The sequence below is a fragment of the Tachypleus tridentatus genome, chromosome 1, assembly GCF_004210375.1.
Source record: "Tachypleus tridentatus isolate NWPU-2018 chromosome 1, ASM421037v1, whole genome shotgun sequence".
Lineage (NCBI taxonomy): Eukaryota > Metazoa > Arthropoda > Merostomata > Xiphosura > Limulidae > Tachypleus > Tachypleus tridentatus.
Genome location: NC_134825.1, coordinates 143255290 through 143274055, shown reverse-complemented (window position 1 = coordinate 143274055; position 18766 = coordinate 143255290). Strand labels below are relative to the sequence as shown.

Below are 18766 nucleotides of genomic sequence, written 5' to 3'. Positions count from 1 at the left end.
AATTAAAGTTTTCCACATTTAATTGAAGTAAATCATTTTAATAAACATTTATTTAATAATGTAAAAATTACTACATTAGAAAAAACATACAATATTAATTTCCTAATAAATAGAGAAGATATCACCTTCTGAAAGGAAAACTCTTTATCCTTATCAATTAAATTATGACTATTGAAATAAAACTGCTGAAGTTACAAGTAAAAATGCTTGTACGAGAAATTTATTTATAATAAATATTTCTAGACATAAACAAAATAAAAAATAGGAGTGAATTAAGATAGAAAACTTCTTCTCCCAGTATAACAGCGGCATGTTTGTGAACTTACAACTCTAGCATCCGGGTCTTAAAAGCTTTAAAAGAAAAATATTTATAATTATATTCTTAAAATAAGTAAACAGTCTCATTGTCAGCTATGTTTCTGTTTCAAATGGAAATTATATTTTATCAATTTCGTAAGACCTCGTCAAGAACCATAAACTTATCTCAATATAAATCACGTACTGCTTTTAATGTCTTTAAACATAAAATAAATTCAATGAAAATGGAATATGCGTGCACAATATTTTTGTACAAATTCACCATTTCTATATGCAATTCCAAAATTACGTAGAAATACTGCGAAGTTCAGATTTATTACTAATTCCTTAAATACAGTTATTAAGTTTGTCTCTGCAGTATTTAATGATATTCTAGACGTCTTGCTTGAAGAGATAAAAACACAGCCTTCAAATAACCAAAATAATTATTTTTGGATATTAAAAATAACATTCCAATTTTAGAATGTTTAAATAACTTAGATTATTCAAAAAGTGCCAATTATATTTTTACGTACGACTTTACTATTCTGTATATGAAAATAGACCTGAAGGTTTTAATCAGGGTTTCAATGATTTATTTGATAATTTTATAAATAATGAAATAGTTATACTCAAATTACAATTTACAATAATTCAGTGTAAATATACACTGATGGCCAAGATCTTAAGACCAATGAGCATAAAGAAAAAATATGAATTTTGCGTTGTTAGACTCAACCACTATTTGAGTAGAGCTTCGAAATAAAAAAAAGGGAAAATAAAAACCTTTTTTAACATTTAACCTGGTATCCAGAAAAAAACTAGATAAAAACGGAAGATAAACAAAATGGACCAGTCGGTTTTGAATATACACGAAAACAGGCTGGGAACAGAGTGAAGCGATTCTAGAGCCAGCAGAGAGCTAAGAGAATCAATATAAGTAATACAGTTTGAGTTCTGAATAGCTTCAATGTGATTCAAGTCAAGGGAAATGGCATTCAACTCGGCAGTGAACACAGAATTGTAGAGAGGATTCTGTGAGCAACCACCAAGCCACAACAAAACATGGCAGAGTCCACAGAGTAACTTAATTTCGTACCATCCATATAAACGGGAATACAAGAATGGTTTGAAAGATGTTCGACATATAGAAGACGCTATTTGCAATCAGGAGTGTCTGCCTTTCTCAGATGGCTCAATGAAATGTCACAAGGGGGGACGGTAATAAGCCATGGTGGGATGGACTAGCGGAGACAGCAACGTTGTCCAATGACAGACCCAAATTAGCTAGTTGTGCCTGGATATGGAGGCCAAAAGGTAGAATAATAGGCTATCTATTCTGAAAGAACATAACCTACTGAGGAAGGAAGACACAACCACAGGTGGGATGCTGTGGTAAGAATTGAAGCTTTAAAGTGTACTGTAAAGCAGCAGAGATGAAGAGTAGGTTCATGTGACTCGGTATGAATTGGAGAAGTGTGGAAATCCCTTGTGCACAGCTGATTTCCCTGATAGTGATTGGGGACAACATTTTTAAGGCCAAGGTCATGGCAGAACCATAGACCAGAGATTCATAGTCCAGTTTAGATCGAATGAGGGCAGAATAGATCTTGAGCATTGAACATCGATCCACTTCCCAAGAGATGGAAGAGAGGATTTTCAGTACCCTTGTACATTTGACACATAGCTCTTTGATGTGAGAAATGAAAGTCATTTTACAGTCAAAGATAAGCCCCAAGAACTTTGCTTTAGGGACCATGGGAAGAACAACATTACCAAGATGAAGCTAAAGATTGAGGTAAAAACTTTGGTGGTAAAAGTGCATGAAAATAGTTTTGAAGAAAGAAAAGGTAAAAAATTTTTGCTTTGGCCCACCTCAACAAACGATTGTGGGCAGTCTGAAGCTGCAGCTTAATAAACTCGTGTTCGGCAATCGACAGGAGATAGGGAAGTAATTGCCAAAGAGCCTATCTGCAAGAGTAGGAGAAGTTGTGCATAACAGCATTAATTTTCACACTAAAAGCCCTACACTCAAGACACAACTCTGAGGGACTCAAAGTTACTGTGGAAAAGAATGGGATAACGTCGACCCCACACGGACTTGGAATCTCTGGCCCATTATAAAGTTCTGGGTAAAAGTTGGTAAATCGCCATTCAAATCTTATGAGTGGAGGTCTCGCAAAATACCGTACCTCCATGTACTGTCATAAACCTTCTTAACGCCCAGGAATAGGGAAACAAAATATTGCTGCTTGAGAATAGCTTCCTTGATCGGCGTTTCAAGTCGACTCAGGTAGTCCACGATGGAGTGCTGTCATCGGAACCCCAACGATTAAGCAAGAGGAGGTTGTTTGATTCGAGGAACCAAACAAGACAAGCACTAGCCATCCTCTCTAAGACCTTACAAACAAATTGGACTATAGTAAGAAGGAGTCTTGGGATTCTTCCCATGTTTAAAGTAAGGGAGGACAACTACCTGTCGTCATGCATCAAGACAACACTCACCTACCAAATCTCAGTAAAAAACTCAGAAGAATGGCAAGAGAAGCAGGAGAGAGATGGTGTAGTGTTTCATAGTGAACATTATCTCGCTTAGTGGATGTACTGCCCGATTGATGAAGAACAACTTTGAGTTCCACCAATGTAGATGGGCGATTATAGCTCTAGAGACAATCAGCCAAAAAACAAAGAGACGATAGATGTGTCCAAGACTTGATGTCCAAGAAAATGGGAGAAAAAAGGAAGTGTTAAATGAACGAGAAAAGCTCTCGCCGAGAGTATCGGAGATGTTCCAGGAATTAGAAACTTCCTGGTCATGGAAAGGAGATTGGAAGTATATTGCTCATTGACCTTTCTTATCTTGTCTCATATGATTTTCGAAATGGTGATAGAAGAAATGTTAATTGGGAACTTAATCCAAGATTCATTCTGGTTGTGATATACTGAGCATGGTCACGGACCTACTGGAAAGCAGTGCAGTCTGCAGTTTGAAAGCGTGGGATACCCATGAAATGGTTTTTGTTTAAAATAAGAGACCACTTCTTAAAGAAACAGTTTAACAATTCAACCGTTTTACTGAATGAACCTCATTTGTTATTAACGAAGTAACTCTCAGTTTAAAATATTTGTTTGTTTGAAGTTGAGCACAAAGCTACAATTACGGCAGATAAGTCGCTCTGTCATTGGAGGGCAGTTTAAAATAGATTTTCTTTGTTTTGTTTTTTTTAATTTCGCGCAAAGCTACTCGACTCGAGGGCTATCTGCGTTAGCCATCTCTAATTTAGAAGTGTAACACTAGAGGGAAGGCAGCTAGTCATCACCACCCACCGCCAACTCTTGGGCTACTCTTTTACCAACGAATAGTGGGATTGACCGTCACATTATAACGTTCCAACGGTTGAAAGAGCGAGCACGGTTGGCCCGACGGGGATGCGAACCCGCAACCCTCAGATTACGAGTCGCACGCCTTAATACGCGTGGCTATGCCGGGCCTGTTCATTTCACTACAAGAATATTTTTAATTTTTAATTGTACTCAAAGTTAGTAGCAGTTGATAATATTTCTTGAAAAATGATTTATATTTTCTTTAGTTGTTTGATATCGACGTTTGTTCACATTTCTTATGACCATGATTTCGGGAGGACCTGTTGATTTTTAATGACTAAAATTTAAAACGTTTGCTCTCTCATTTCTACTCTTAGTTATAATTAAGAAAGCAAGTTTTAGTCACTTATTTCCTACTTTTTTAGCTGTTTTCTTACTTTAAGTTTCTCATACATTTTCATCGTTTTGATTATATCTTCTGTTGATCTGTAAAAGCTCTGAATTGCATAAAAGCGATAATGTAAAAAAAAATAACAATGGATGTAGGTAAAAAAAAGTTATAATTTAATGATATGTTGCTTACCTCACGCCGTCATTCACGTTATTATGAAAAACTAATTAAATGTTCAAAGAGGTCTAGATTTGTAATATGTCATAAATGTGTTAATAATATCCTCATTAACCTTTACAGAAGTAAAATCAAGTGAACAGATTCTTGAAATATCAAAATAAACAGCATACTAGTGTTAAATTACAGTTTGTCTATTCAGAAAAGTGAGTAAAGTGTTTTAAATATAATTGAATTGTCTTCATTGTATCAGTAAATAGACTCTTGTAGTTAGCAATAGAATTAACAATATCTGAAAATGAAACTCTACAAATTTCGGTGTGTGTAGCCTTAAAATCACTATTGAGAACAATGAACTTCTTTAAGATAGAGGACAGAATTATTAAAGTTCAACGCTCTTACGTTGTTTATAGATATGTTTGTTCTCAGTGTAGGAGAGATTATGTGGGTTCAACCGTGTGTTCTTTAGAGCAGTGTACATAAGGGAATCTGAGGCGTAGTGCTAGTAATTATTCAATTATCTACAAACTCCAAGACCAGGAACGTAATGGAAATGATAACGACAAGAGCTTTATCATAGTATGGTTCCAACAATGGATAAGACGTAAGAACCAAAGAAACTTTTAAAAACCTGGAACCAAAATTTAACTTTACTTTATATGTGAGAGATGGATGTGGAAATGGTGAAACAAAAAGTATTTAATTAATTAATTTAATTTTATATACAATAGAAACTGGTATAAATAAAAAAAAGTTTTACAGTTTCACAAGAACTGTTTCTGTATGGAAATAATTATAAATTTTATCAAAATAACTGAGCTTGTACATTAAGTATATGCTTTCTTTGCTTTATGGTTCATAACTTCTTTTATTTATTCTTTCAAATATATTATTATCTAAATTAATACAGGTCTTAAACTCTAAGCACGTGTTCAGAATTTCGTTCCATAAATGTAAAATTTATTACTCATTGACTCCTTATGGCTCAACAGTAAGTTGAGAGCATATGTTGCTAAAATTGTGCTCGTAAACAAAATAAACAAACATTATAGTATTCATTTCTGAATTAGTTAATGTAATTTATTTTAAATAAGATTATTAAATAACATATTTTAATTTTGTTTACTGTTTCAAATTTGACACCACCATGAAGCAAAGACTAATTGGTTGTTGCGTCAACCTATTTACACATATAAATGCAAACATATTTATAACTAAAATAATATATTAACAAGAAACAAAATCTATATTTAATTAAATATGTGGTAAAATATAACTGATCGATTTCTATAGTCAAAATGTGTAGTGCATATTGGAAGGATTTATAGATTTTGATAAAAGTTAAGAAAAAGCGACGTTAAAACTCCAGATAAAATTAAAATAATATATTTTTGATTTAAACCAACGTTTTGCCTTTGCAAAAATATAACTTATGTTAATATAATTATTTTATATTAGAATATTCATTAAATCATAAAACTCCTTGTAATGTTTTATTTCTCGAGTCTGTCGTAACGTGCGTCTAACACTATATAATATATTATTATTGAATTAATATTGTAGTATACTTCTAATACTATGTAGCTATGCAAACGTATGACATATATTACTTAAATAAAATATATTGAAATAAGATAAAGAAAACAATAATACGTTGTACAATTAACTAAAAACACACAAACAGAAAATAGAAGCTGTTAAGAAACAATTATAACAGGAAAGGATACAAAAGTTACTAGCAGTGTTAAAAGCAAATTATAAGACTGTGTGATACTTCAGAGCATGCAAGTATTAAAATGAAAATAATAATGTCAAATGCAAGTGTTAAACCAAAAATAATAGTATTAAGTGTATTTGTACAATGTGTTGTTTTATGAACGGTGTTTCAGTTACACGTACCATCCACTGACGTTGTTACGTTTTGGAAATTTTGTTGGTACATTTTGTTTGTGAGAATGAAAAGTAAACTAATAGTTCTTTATGTTGTTTATCAGTTGGATAATGGCTTTACACATCTTGGTTTTGATTGTGTTGTTTATCAGTTGGATAATGGCTTTACACATCTTGGTTTTGATTGTGTTCTTTATGAAATGAATATTCAATGTGGGTGTTTTCGTGTATACCTTTTTGTTTTAAAGCCTGTTGCTGTTGTAATGTTTTTTTATAATTTGAAAACATTGTCGATGTGATATTCGAGATATCTCTTTCGTAATAATAGTGTTTTGAAATCATTTTGCGCTGTTTATATTGTATTCTGCGAAGAGCAGTTTCGATTTAATCTCTTTAGTTTTAATATTATGACTCCCACTTTGGCTCATTATGTGTGGTGTGATTTGTAATGGAGAAATATCACTTTCTCGCATTCTTTGCTACACATGGATCTTTGTATTTGTCTTTCTTGGATTTTTAGGGTTATTTCTAAGAACGTTAAGTATCCATCTGCGTTGGATAGTTTTAGAGTGAATTTAGCTGATGGGTGGAAGTTGTTTAGGAAATAGTAAAAATTCTGTAGTGTTTCTTTTCCATGATTCTAAATACCAAATATTTTATCGATGTATCGTACCACACTTCTGGTATTAAGCCTGTTTTTTATTTATATGTGACAAGGACTTTGGTTTCCCGTGTATGCATGGATATTACAGCAAATGTGACTGCTATTCTGTCACATACTGCTGTTTATTTCTTTTATTTCTACAAAATGTTTAACGTGATGTTTGCTGAAAGATGTGTTGATCAAGTAAAGATGTGGAGTTAATGATACTATATATGCTTTCTTCTAAAGGTATGGGTGGGTACAAGTCAATTACACCTAAATACAATAAAATGGAGTAAATGCATAATGTTTGTATAGAAGAGTGTATCTTTTCTAATAGGTCTTTAGTATTTGTTAAGTGTAATGGAATACATATTAGACATGGTTTATACAGTTGTCCAAGTAACCAGGATATGGTTTCTGTTGCAGAGTCTACGCTGTCACTATGTGTGTTAAAGGTAACTTTTGTTTAGGGTCTTTAGAGACTCCATATAATTCATGTATACGGCTAGGTTAGTAACATTTGCGGCAAAGCACTTTCTTTCTTTTGATGTATAAATATTATCTTTTAGGCTTCGTTTTAGACCGTTTTTGTTGGGATTTTGTTTAATGTAGCATGGATGGGAGTGTCTGATAATTTACAAAAATATATAAATTGAATTGGCAATATATAAAATATTATTAAGCATTAATTTCACCTAGTTTAAGTTTGTGTATTAAAATATCTAGTAACCAAAAAAAAGATACAGAACAGTACACGTTTTTGAAAGCAATTTTTTTTAGATTAAGAAAAAAGTTATTTTATACACAGAACTCTTTAAGATTAGATTTATTTTCTCAAGATTTGTTCGAAAAATGCTGTAAACCATATTTTATTTTCATTAATCACTACAAACTAACTTATTTTACGTATATTTATAGCTAAGACTAACTTCTACACACGTACGTTTTTGAAATAAAATTTAATTGTTTTTTATCACAATGTTAACTATTTCATGAATTTTAAGAAATTTATTTTGCTATAGTTTATAAAACTTATTTATGTGGTCGCATAAAATAATGTTATAAAATTAAAACTAAACTAAAAAGTACTGAAAGTTAAAAGATCTAATAATTGAAAATAAACGCATGGCCTTCTTTACATTTTGTTTTTAGTATATGCTTGGTAAACAAACATTTGATAATACCTTTTCCTTTAGTAACAGCTACAGGTAGATAGAGCGTAAAAGTAATTACGATTTGATTTTTTTTAAATATTTTAACTTAAAACGTTCGTAAGTATTGGAAGAATATAGAATTGCAAAAAGATGCAAATATTTCATTTTATCCAATTTGTATCCCGGAATATCACTGGTTGAGGTAACTGTGAATAATACGACGCCAAATATATGTACATACTGGAAAAACTGGGCCAAATATAATCAGCTAGAATGAAATTTTTGATATGATATTTCATCCAACATTTTTTTGTAGTTTCCCCTTATTATTTAAACTGAGTAATTTATCAAAGTCAAATATATATCTTAGTAATTAAAAATGTCATAATATTACTCAAATAGGTCTTCACAACTGTCAGTTTCCATGATCAAGGGACTTGTATAATACACTATGTTTAAATTGTTACAATTGGGCTTTTATAGGTTAGAAAACACAGGGTTTTTATGTGGCACAAGGAAGGATGACAACAGACGATAATTATATAGCAGATTCGCGATTACGCTCGCTTTCGTCAGCACTGCTATTACTCACGGAAGTAGTTTCACACCTACTTCCACGGACCTGAAGTTCAATATCAGTTAATCTGTTTTCCACTTCCCACTGTTGGTGGCTGAGTTTCATACCCATGCTGGTGTTCTCTGCTTCTAAAGTGACCAGTCTTTCTCGAAGACGTTTGATTTCCGTTATTAAGACTTCAGGATGGTGCTCTCGATTGGAGTGGGGACTTAAATTCCTCACACGGGTCACTGATATAGGTGTGGAAACTGGTAAATGACGTGAGACATTATTGAAGACTAAATTATCAACGCCGCTGGAGCGCATGGCTACATAATCATGAGGAGATGAGAAATCAAACTTGTTGAGGCTCGAGGAATGTAAGAAGTACGATGATGGACATGTACGAAACTGTGAAGTGGCTTCAACAGAAAGCTGTCTGTCAAGGGAAGACTCTGTCAAATAAGATTTAACACTTTTTGCCGAACTAGCTTGAACTGTTCTGAGCTGTTCGTATATAGGGAATCCTTTTTGATGGATATAATCAACACTTTTTCTCCGGTTACTGATTGCACTAACCGAAGTTCCGATATCCGGTCGACATTCATCGTCTGTTAAAAGTGTATCTGCAGAGGCAGAGGTGGATGGTTCCCGTGGATGCAAACACATATCTTCCAGAGGAACTTTTCCGCGAGATTCCAGGAGACCTGGGGTACTACGACTTCGACACATGACAACTGAAAAATCAAAATAATATGTGATCAAATAGCTATAATTTGTAAGATAAGAGGAAAGACTGCATAGTACAAATAATTACTATATAATAAATATATCATCTACGCTTTTTCCGAAAGGCCTGACATGATCAGGTGGTTTAGGCACTTGACGCGTATTCTGAAGGTTGGGAGTTTTCGAATCCCCATCATACCAAACATGCTCACCCTTCTAGTCGTAGGTGTGTTATAATGTGATAGTAATTCCCACTATTCGTTGGTAAAAGAGTAACTCAAGAGTTGGTGATGGGTGGTGATGACTAGCATCCTTTCCTCTAGGCTTACACTGCCCAAATTAGGGACGGTTAGCGCAGATAGCCCTCGTGTAGTTTTGGGCAAAAATCAGAACAAACTAATATTTTTGGAATATATAGTTTATTTTAGTTTATAATGACCCTCAGATTATGAGTCGAGTGCCCTAACCACCTGGCCATGCCGAGCCCAATGAAGAGAATTACACGCATTTTTGAAATAATTACAACAATAATGTTTTTTAAATGTTAAATTATACGAAAAATTATTTGAATAAAATTAAATTACAACATCAATGTTTTATTAAAGGTTGAAAAATTAGATCTGTAAATGTATCTTTTTCTCGGAATAAGATTATAAAATAATAAACTGATAAATAATAAACATAAATTCAGCTGATATCTTAAAATTTGCAGGGATCAAATCATTATATTTGTAATAAATGCCTTTTAACTGAAACTAAAAATGAAAAACATTTTATGTTGGAACAATCTTTTCCATTTACTAGACATTCCTGCAAGTCTTATTTGTTGTTTTTTATGAATGCCTTTCAAAAGGACAAATGAAACATGATCTGTGTTAACTTGTGTTTGATCGTGGAGAAGCTACTGACAGAATTTAGTAAAATAGAAATTAATTAAACGTAAAATTTGCAACAAATGATTTCAGTTAAAAGCATCATATGTCACGTACATTAATGTTTCAATGTTTGGTATGGCTCGCGGTATCAACGACGACATTTTACAATGAAGAGTTGCAAGGAAAAAATCCAAAAATAATAAAAAGTATTTAGCGATAGTTATCGTAATTTACAGAAATCAATGGAACTAATTTCTTGCTCTAACTTTTAACAGTAAGACAGTGTAGAAATTTCAGCCCATATTTAATGCAAATTTCAAGCAAAAACGAGAAAGAAAATGTGAAAACTTCTTCTGGTATGCTATGGTTGAATGGAAAGTGTGATTGGAAGCCTTATCTTGGTGAATTCATACCAGTTGACTTCTTTTACAGGCGGAGATTCTTTTTGATTATATTATCTGTTGTTGACTGGGGTATGGAAACAGGTTTTGCCTTTCATTTTGTATTTCATGGATTCTCAGCTGATACATTATGCCACACTTAACATCTTTGGTATGATTTGTTGAAAGTATCTTGAGGACACAACAGAATTTATCTCTATTCCTTTATTTTCCAATACTATTACGTGAAAGGGATTATCTCTGTCTTGGAAAGTCTGAATTCTCGATCTTACAATGTTTTTTTATTCTCGAAGTGTATCAATTAATAATTTTGTTATATGTTGTTTCCGAAAGAGAATAGCGATCACTTTTTAGGCGTAATCGCGCTACCTACAAAAACCAAACAATGTTAAATGTAGTTCTGATACATTCTGTTCCACCACAATTTCATATCGACTGTGGCTGTTACGTAACTTGCTGACTTGCATATTTAAAATAGTTTAAATATAATATCCTCAACCTCCAGTAGTCTAGCAAGAAAGAATATTAATCTTAATTTAAAATACACAACCTTTATTGACAGAACATCAAAGGTGCTTCTCTATGTGTACATCATAGTGTTTTGATTTTACAACAAAATCAGTTACTCACCTCAAAATATTATTACAAACTAATTGTACATCAAATACACTGCGCGTAAATATACGTGCACTGAGTGGGTTTGATCAAATGGTACATGTTTTCATCACGATGCATTTATTTTCTCAACTTAGTTTTAAACTACCAACATCCTTGCTTCAGATTATCTGATCTCGGCGTAAAAAAACAAACAAACGAAATACAATTGAAATTTTAACTTGATCAGAAATGAAGAAAAAAGTGAAAAAAATATGTAAAGAATTAGATGGGATAAAAAGAGCACATATTGTTGTTTAGTATAATGAAAAAGTAATATAGTATGTAAAAATGTAATATTTGTAAGGGTGAAAGAGAATATTAATATGTAATAAAAAGAAGGGGTACAGAAAACTACCCAAATTAGAGTATGATGTGTTAAGTAGTATAATTTATCTTAAACAAGCCCCTAATTTATTACGTTACGTATTACAATGTAAAATAGTATGAAACTGAGTTAAATTGTAATGTAAATCTACAAGTTTACCAAAATTAGAGTTGTATCAAGTTTATGATGTTTGCCAACAAGACTGATATACACAATTGTGTTTATTAATGTAAATATATATTTTAATATTCAAACAGTAACACAGTTTATAATAACAGTTATTACAAATAATGATATATGTACAAAAGCTTTACAAACAATATTAAGTCTTATATCTGATTCGGAACTTATTGATGGTTCATGAGAGCAAGTTAATTCTTGATATCGGTACAATTCACTAAACGGAGAGCTAGCTAGCTCTTCACACGTGAGTTTTTGACAACTAAAGTTGTACAATGCTGATCGTTATTAATGTTCGAAGTTAATCCGTGGAGTTAAACGGTTTGTTATATTCGAAATCTTTATCAAATCCTGGTCAAATATCTATAATTTCAAGATTAATAAGCGTTTATCACAGTTATAGCTTCTGAGGTTTGTGGTATACTGACTGTAGCTAACCAACGATATTTACTGTTTCTTCACGTGTTGCTATAATTGCCTTTTATAATCATTAGTCGAGATTCTCGAAATTTTAGTCGGAAACAATACTGGAAACCACTAGCGTTTACGTACACACATCGTACATTGTTGATTTCTTCACTCGAGAACGATCTACAAATTTTTCGCAATACAGATTTCACAGTATTTTACATGCATTTCTAAATATATATATCTAACTAAAACAACCCCATTGCAGATGTGTTGCTTAAATATTTTCTGAACATCAAGTCGACTCTGAACATTCTCAGATGCAAATTTAGAATTACGGCATATGTATATAGAGCTTGTATCAAAAATATATTTTTTTCGAAGACTATTGTAAGAATGAGCCCTACGTAGAAAAGTTACAGCCAAAAAATTTAATGTCACAAATTTGAAAGTGGACAAATGTTCACTCTTTAAAATCACAATAAATAAAAGAATGAATGGGTAAAGCGCATAGACTGAAAAGCAAATTTGAATTTTGGGGAGCGTTAGGAAAATATATGTGCAAATACTTTACTAGAAAAAGGTCAAGTTTTTGTTAGTTTGTTTTGAATTACTCTCAAGTAGTTTTGTGCGAAAAGAATAGCTCAAGAGTTGGCGGTGGATGGTGATGACTAACTGCCTTCCCTTTTGTCTTACACTGCTAAATAGGGACGGCAGTTAGTCATCACCATCCACCGCCAACTCTTGAGCTATTCTTTTACCAACGAATAGTGGGATTGACTATAACATTATAACGCCCCCACGGCTGAAGAGGCGAGCGTGTTTGGTGTGACGGGGATTCGATTCCGCGACCCTCAGATTACCTTAACCGCCTGGCCATGCCGGGCACAGAAACAAAGTATCAGATGGTAATCTCCAAAATTGAGAACATTCAGGTGTGCTCAATATTTTTGTTATGTTTATTTCCAAAGTGTACGTGCTAACTAGAATCAAGAATTTGTCTGCATATGTACGATCTTAAACACTTAATACATCAAGAAAAACGAAATTCTATAAACAGAAGATATATACGCAAAAATATGATTTTATCGTATTGTGAATTAAACTATTTGTAAAATGTGCTGTATAGCACTGACTTAAATTATCACAAGGATCGTCTATCAAAACATCTCTTTTTAAGAAAAGAATTATTTTAGATAAAAGGGAAAATACAGCGCTCTAAGTATAATATACTCCATAAAATACTTTACATTATTATATTTAGAAAGTATTGGGTATTTGTATGGATTTATAAATGAAAAATTAGTAGATTTCTTTAAAATGAGAAATTCTTACTTCTGTGTATAGTTAAGAAAATATGTTTCCTCGTACATTCAATTACTTTTCAAAAATTATGTCGTTTTATATGCACGTATTATGGGTAAAAACTGACATATTTCTAATGTGAAAAAATAAACATTTCGCGGCATTCAAAAGTGCATGGGAGTTGAGGAAGTGTTAATGAAAATTCAAGTCTTGATTCTAAATATATTTACCTCACTAACATTAAATATTTATGATATGTGCAACACAAAGCATATTGTTACATGATAAAGATTAATGTAATTAACCATTACGTAATGGCTAATGGCTAAACCTGTGAAGAAATATTTCATCTTACTGAGGAGATATTAAAATCTCAATGGTTCATACAAAGAAAATTAATTTTTGACAAAAAAAATCAGCGTCTTATTATGAGATACAAGTAAGTTAGAAGTATTCCTTTCCATATTGCTAACGAAAATTAACAACCAAAAAATCGCATAGGTAAGAGAAAAGATACAGTGCTTACATTTTTAGCGGCGACATAGCAGTTCATAGAAAGGCTTTGAGTTTCTTTTAGTTCTTTTTTTTTTCAAATACAAACTATTAGCTCATAGTTCCTGTCATCTCTTGACCAATTTGAGATCTAATTACAGTTTTTAACTCAGAAGGTCAAAGCCTTTCAACTGACGTACTTGACCATGCTACAGAAGCAGAAAATTGCGGACGAAGCAGTCAAACGTCGGTTCTCTTACGAGCCAATCAAAATTAGGATCATTCATGAAATGCATTCGTAGAGCATGCATAGAATAATTATTGGTGAAAATAATATATAGAAAATCCAATGTGTTTTAGTAACACTACATTCAAATAATATAGCAACAAATATATAACATGGTATTGTTGATGTTAGTGCAGTCATTGAAAGTATGAAATTAAATGTACTAGACAACTAAACTGAGAAAAATATTTGTTCATTTCTTAATTTGGAGTCTCAGTTGTTTAAAGAGGTTTGTTTTTGTTAAACACGCTGACGATATAACCCAAAATAAATTTCTTGAATTGTAAAATATTAAGTTAAAAATTGAATAATTATTTTTACTTTCATGGTAAATGTCATGCACTTTGCTCTAGGCTAGGTGATCCAAATACTCACTACATATACAAGTTTCACGGCACCCTCTTCATGGCATCTCGCACCTCAGTCATTGGAATCGTGATGGGCAGACAGTAATCGAACTATTCTGTCTCGATAAGTGCAATTGGGCTTTTATGACATCTTCTTTAATTGTGGTTAAAATGTTGTTAGATAAAATAAGCATATAAACTGATGTTCCTAGATGGCTTATAACTTCAAAAATCTGAGTTTGATACTCACGATGGGCTCATTGCTAATTGCTCATTGCGTAACCTTGAAATTAAGCACAAAAAACAAACAAACAAAGCAGACGCAACCACCATAGCCACAGACTTTTGTTTGCTATTTTATAAGCATTGTAAACTAGAGATCTAATTTAATCCATTTCACCTACTTGTTTTTAATGGGTCTCTCCGATGCTTTTGCAGTCTCTTCACAGCAATAGCTTCTAACCGAACACGAGCTGCAGGATAATCCTTTAGTACTTCCCACATGTCTTGTTTGTTTAAGCGAAAGAGATCAGAGTAACCAACTGAACGTACAGAGGCTGTCCGTCGGTTTCCCGCCTTACCCATGTTTAAAATACTGATTTCACCAAAATAACTCCCAGCTCTCAAAGTGGCTAACACAGTCTTTCCGTTGTCTGTCACTACTTCTAACCGACCTCTGTTCACAATGTACATCTCCTTTCCGACTTCTCCTGCAAGTGACAAAACAATTAAACAAGGAGTCATTATTGGATTTCTCGTAATAACCGCAATTCATTTGCTTATCATGTACCTTCTTCGAATGTATGTATATATTAAAGAAGTTGCATGTATTTTAAAACACTCAATAGAGATAATGCCCAATAACTTTATACATTTTGAAATGCTTATGAAAGTCCATACCAAATAACATCATAACACTTTGAAAGGCCTCTTACGTTTTACCAAAGAGCTACACAAATTTGTGAAAAATCTCTGAAAGCCCATATTAAGTCATTTCATATATTTATAAAAAAAATCTTTTACAAAATATTTACATTAAATAACCTCAAGCATCGTGATAAAACATTTAGTAACCTTGGCATCATTGATGTTAATTTTTTTCATTAATGAACAACTGCTGTTAATTCGGTGTAAAGTATGTTTAAAACTTCAAACAAACATTAATTACCAGTCACGGTCTATAATACAAATCTCCACCTAACAGTGTTAGTATGAATATTTATATTTTTTTCTGTTTACCATATAAGGATAAATCGTTAAAGTTATCTTCTCAGTCTCTAATCGACGGTATTCTCTTATATTTTAACTCTTGAAGTAAACTCTTTCCAAGTCAAATTATCATATAGTTTATAGTTTACACAATTAATATCTATATTTAACTATGCTACACAGAATAATCTATGGTACATCTTCAGATTCTCTGTAAAAACTAACTGGATTTCCACCACCTATAGCAATTACTTAAGTCTCAATACTTCTAATATTAGAACTAAATACATTTCCAACACTAATGCATAATTTTTTTAGACATTTGTAATTATGCTCTAGCACGTATAACAAGAATCAAAGAAAAATATGTACATGAAAACACCTCTTAAATAATCCAAAATCACCTCTAGTATCACATTCACAGTAGCTATTGTTTTGCTATACTTCACCTTTGATTCCCAAGTACGTCACTTTTTCCACATTTTAATAGCAGATTAATTTTTGTTCAGAAATAACATTGTAATAAACATATCAAGTTGAATCTATGTTAAATTTTCTTTAGAGTGTTTAAACATATTATATGATGACATTTTACAATGATTTTATTTTCTTATGCAAAAACATAGTTTTTTTTATAAACAATAGCAACTATTTTTTCCCAAAAATGTGGAAGTAGCATTTTATTTTGACTTCTGTAAACTATCTGATACTGTATTGCCAGCCTATTAAAAATCCTTATTTTTAACTTTGTTTTAATGTTTATCTCACAATGTGAATATTTTTTGAACATTTTAAACTACTACATTTATGCTGAGATACGTTAGGGACCTTGTTGATATTTTTAAACTAGGACTACAGTCATGCGAAAAAGTTAGGACATTTTTGGATATATAGATATTTAATCTAAATACAATACAATACTGAGAGATTATAGGAATATAACTAAACAATTAAAACTGAAGAAAAGACTTTTCAAGATCTTCTGTAAACGTAATTCTACAAAAATACATATTCTGACTGAGGAATAAGGACACCCCCACATTTATTCCCACTTAAAATGGCTCAACTCACACACAGGTGTATCACACCAGGTGCACATGATTAGAAGATCATTACTCAGCATTTTGAATGAGACTTGCCCTATTTAAACCTCAGACATTTAGTTTGGTGTGTTCCTGACTCTAGAAGTAAGAGTGATACCATGGTGAGAGCAAAATAGCTGTCTGAGGCCTTCAGAATGAAAATTGTAGCAGATTATGAGTCTGGTAAGGGATTTAAAAAGATCCCAAAAGATTTTGAAATCAGCCATTCCACTGTCCGGAAAAATAGTCAAAAAGTGGAGGGCTTTCAAAACAACTGCCAACATGCCCAGGTCTGGTCGTCCAAGCAAGTTCACCCCGAGAGCAGACCGCAAGATGCTAAAAGAGGTCTCCAAACACCATAACATGCCATCGCGGGACCTACAGCAGGCTCTGGCTACTGTTGATGTGAAAGTGCATTTCTCTACAATCAGAAAGAGACTGCACAAGTTTCTAAGAGAAACATCAAGGCCAGACTGAAGTTTGCCAGAGAGAATGTAGACCAGGACTTCTTGAATAATGTTTTTTGGACAGATGACTCCAAAATTGAATTATTTGGACACCAGAACAGAGGACATGTTTGGCGTAAACCAAATACAGCATTCCAGGAAAAGAACCTCATACCAACTGTGAAGCATGAAGGTGTAAGTGTCATGGTTTGGGGCTGCTTTACTTCAGCAGGACCTGGACAGCTCACAAGCATAGAATCCACTATGAATTCTACTGTGTATCAGAGGGTGCTTGAGGATCATGTGAGACCATCTATAAGAAAATTAAAGCTGAAGCGGAACTGGACCCTGCAACATGACAATGACCCAAAACATACCAGTAAAGCCACCAAGGACTGGCTGAAAACTAAGAAATGGAGAGTCCTGGAATGGTCAAGTCATAGCTTAGATCTTAGTCCCATTGAGATGCGGTGGGGTGACTTGAAACGGGCTGCACATGCAAGAAACCCTTCAAACATAGGGTGGGGCAAACTTTCTTCAGACCGATGTCAGAGACTGGTAGATGGCTACAAGAAGCGTCTCACTGCAGTTATTTCAGCCAAAGGGGATAACACTAGCTATTAGAGAGTAGGGTGTCCTAACTTTTTTCTCAGTTAGAATATGCATTTTTGTAGAATTTCATTTACAGAAGATCTTGATAGGTCTTTTCTTCAGTTTTAATTGTTTAGTTATATTCCTATAATCTCTCAGTACTGTTGAAATTGAGCTTAAATATCTATGTATCCAAAAATGTTACAAAAATACACAGGCTTTCATAGGGTGTTCTAACTTTTTCACATGACTGTAGATGGTGGTGAGGAAAAATATAAACTAAATGAAACAAAACTGACGAAAGCTTAGCATTAAAATGCAGGATAAAAGTATATAAGAATAGTATAAAATTATAAAAGTATAGTTATAAGAATAGGTTTAATTGTTACTGATGCAATGCTAGAAGTATAAGAAATAAAATAGATGACTTCAAAAGATTTTGGCATAATGGGAACAGCAGAAGTATGGATTAATGTAGATTATTTTAAGACAGAAATGGTTATAGGTTATTTAATAGGGACAGAGCAGTAAAAAGAAGGGAATATTAAGGATAATAGTAAGGAGATTGAATCTATTTGGTTTCTGTTAGTAAATATCAAGGGAAAAGCTCTTAGTAGTAATTTGTTATAGACAACCAAATGAAACTCGTGAAGATAGTGAGAAACTGTATAGTGAGATTAAGATTTCAGCTGTTAATGAAGTCATAATTATGGGTGATTTTAGTTTTATACGTATTGATTGGGAAATGTTTATAGTTAAACCATGATGGAGAGATATTTCTGGAAACTGTTCAAGATGGATTTTTTCATCAACTGTTTAAGGAACTTACCCTAAATAATGCTATTTTATATTTATTGTTAACTTCTAATAGAGAAAGGGTTTAGACAGTGGAAATTCGGGAACACCTAGGTAAAATTGATCAGTACTGTATTAGGTTTGATGTTTTGCTGTATATGGAAATCAGGAGTAATGATATTTTGATTCTAGATTTCAATAAA

The 18766-nt window shown here is 32.7% G+C and overlaps 1 protein-coding gene across 1 annotated transcript in view; it reads right to left on the bottom strand.

Annotated features, from left to right (window-relative positions):
- Positions 1-8204: 8204 nt before the first annotated feature.
- The window catches only part of LOC143255624 (cyclic nucleotide-gated channel rod photoreceptor subunit alpha-like), a 141557-nt gene continuing 130995 nt past the window's right edge, over positions 8205-18766 (bottom strand). The window contains exons 3-4 of the mRNA XM_076511608.1: positions 14845-15150; positions 8205-9172 (exon numbers count right to left, since the gene is read on the bottom strand). Of these exons, the coding sequence (XP_076367723.1) occupies positions 8418-9172; positions 14845-15150 (1061 nt within the window). The 3' untranslated portion in view covers positions 8205-8417. The remainder of the gene's footprint in view (positions 9173-14844; positions 15151-18766) is intronic.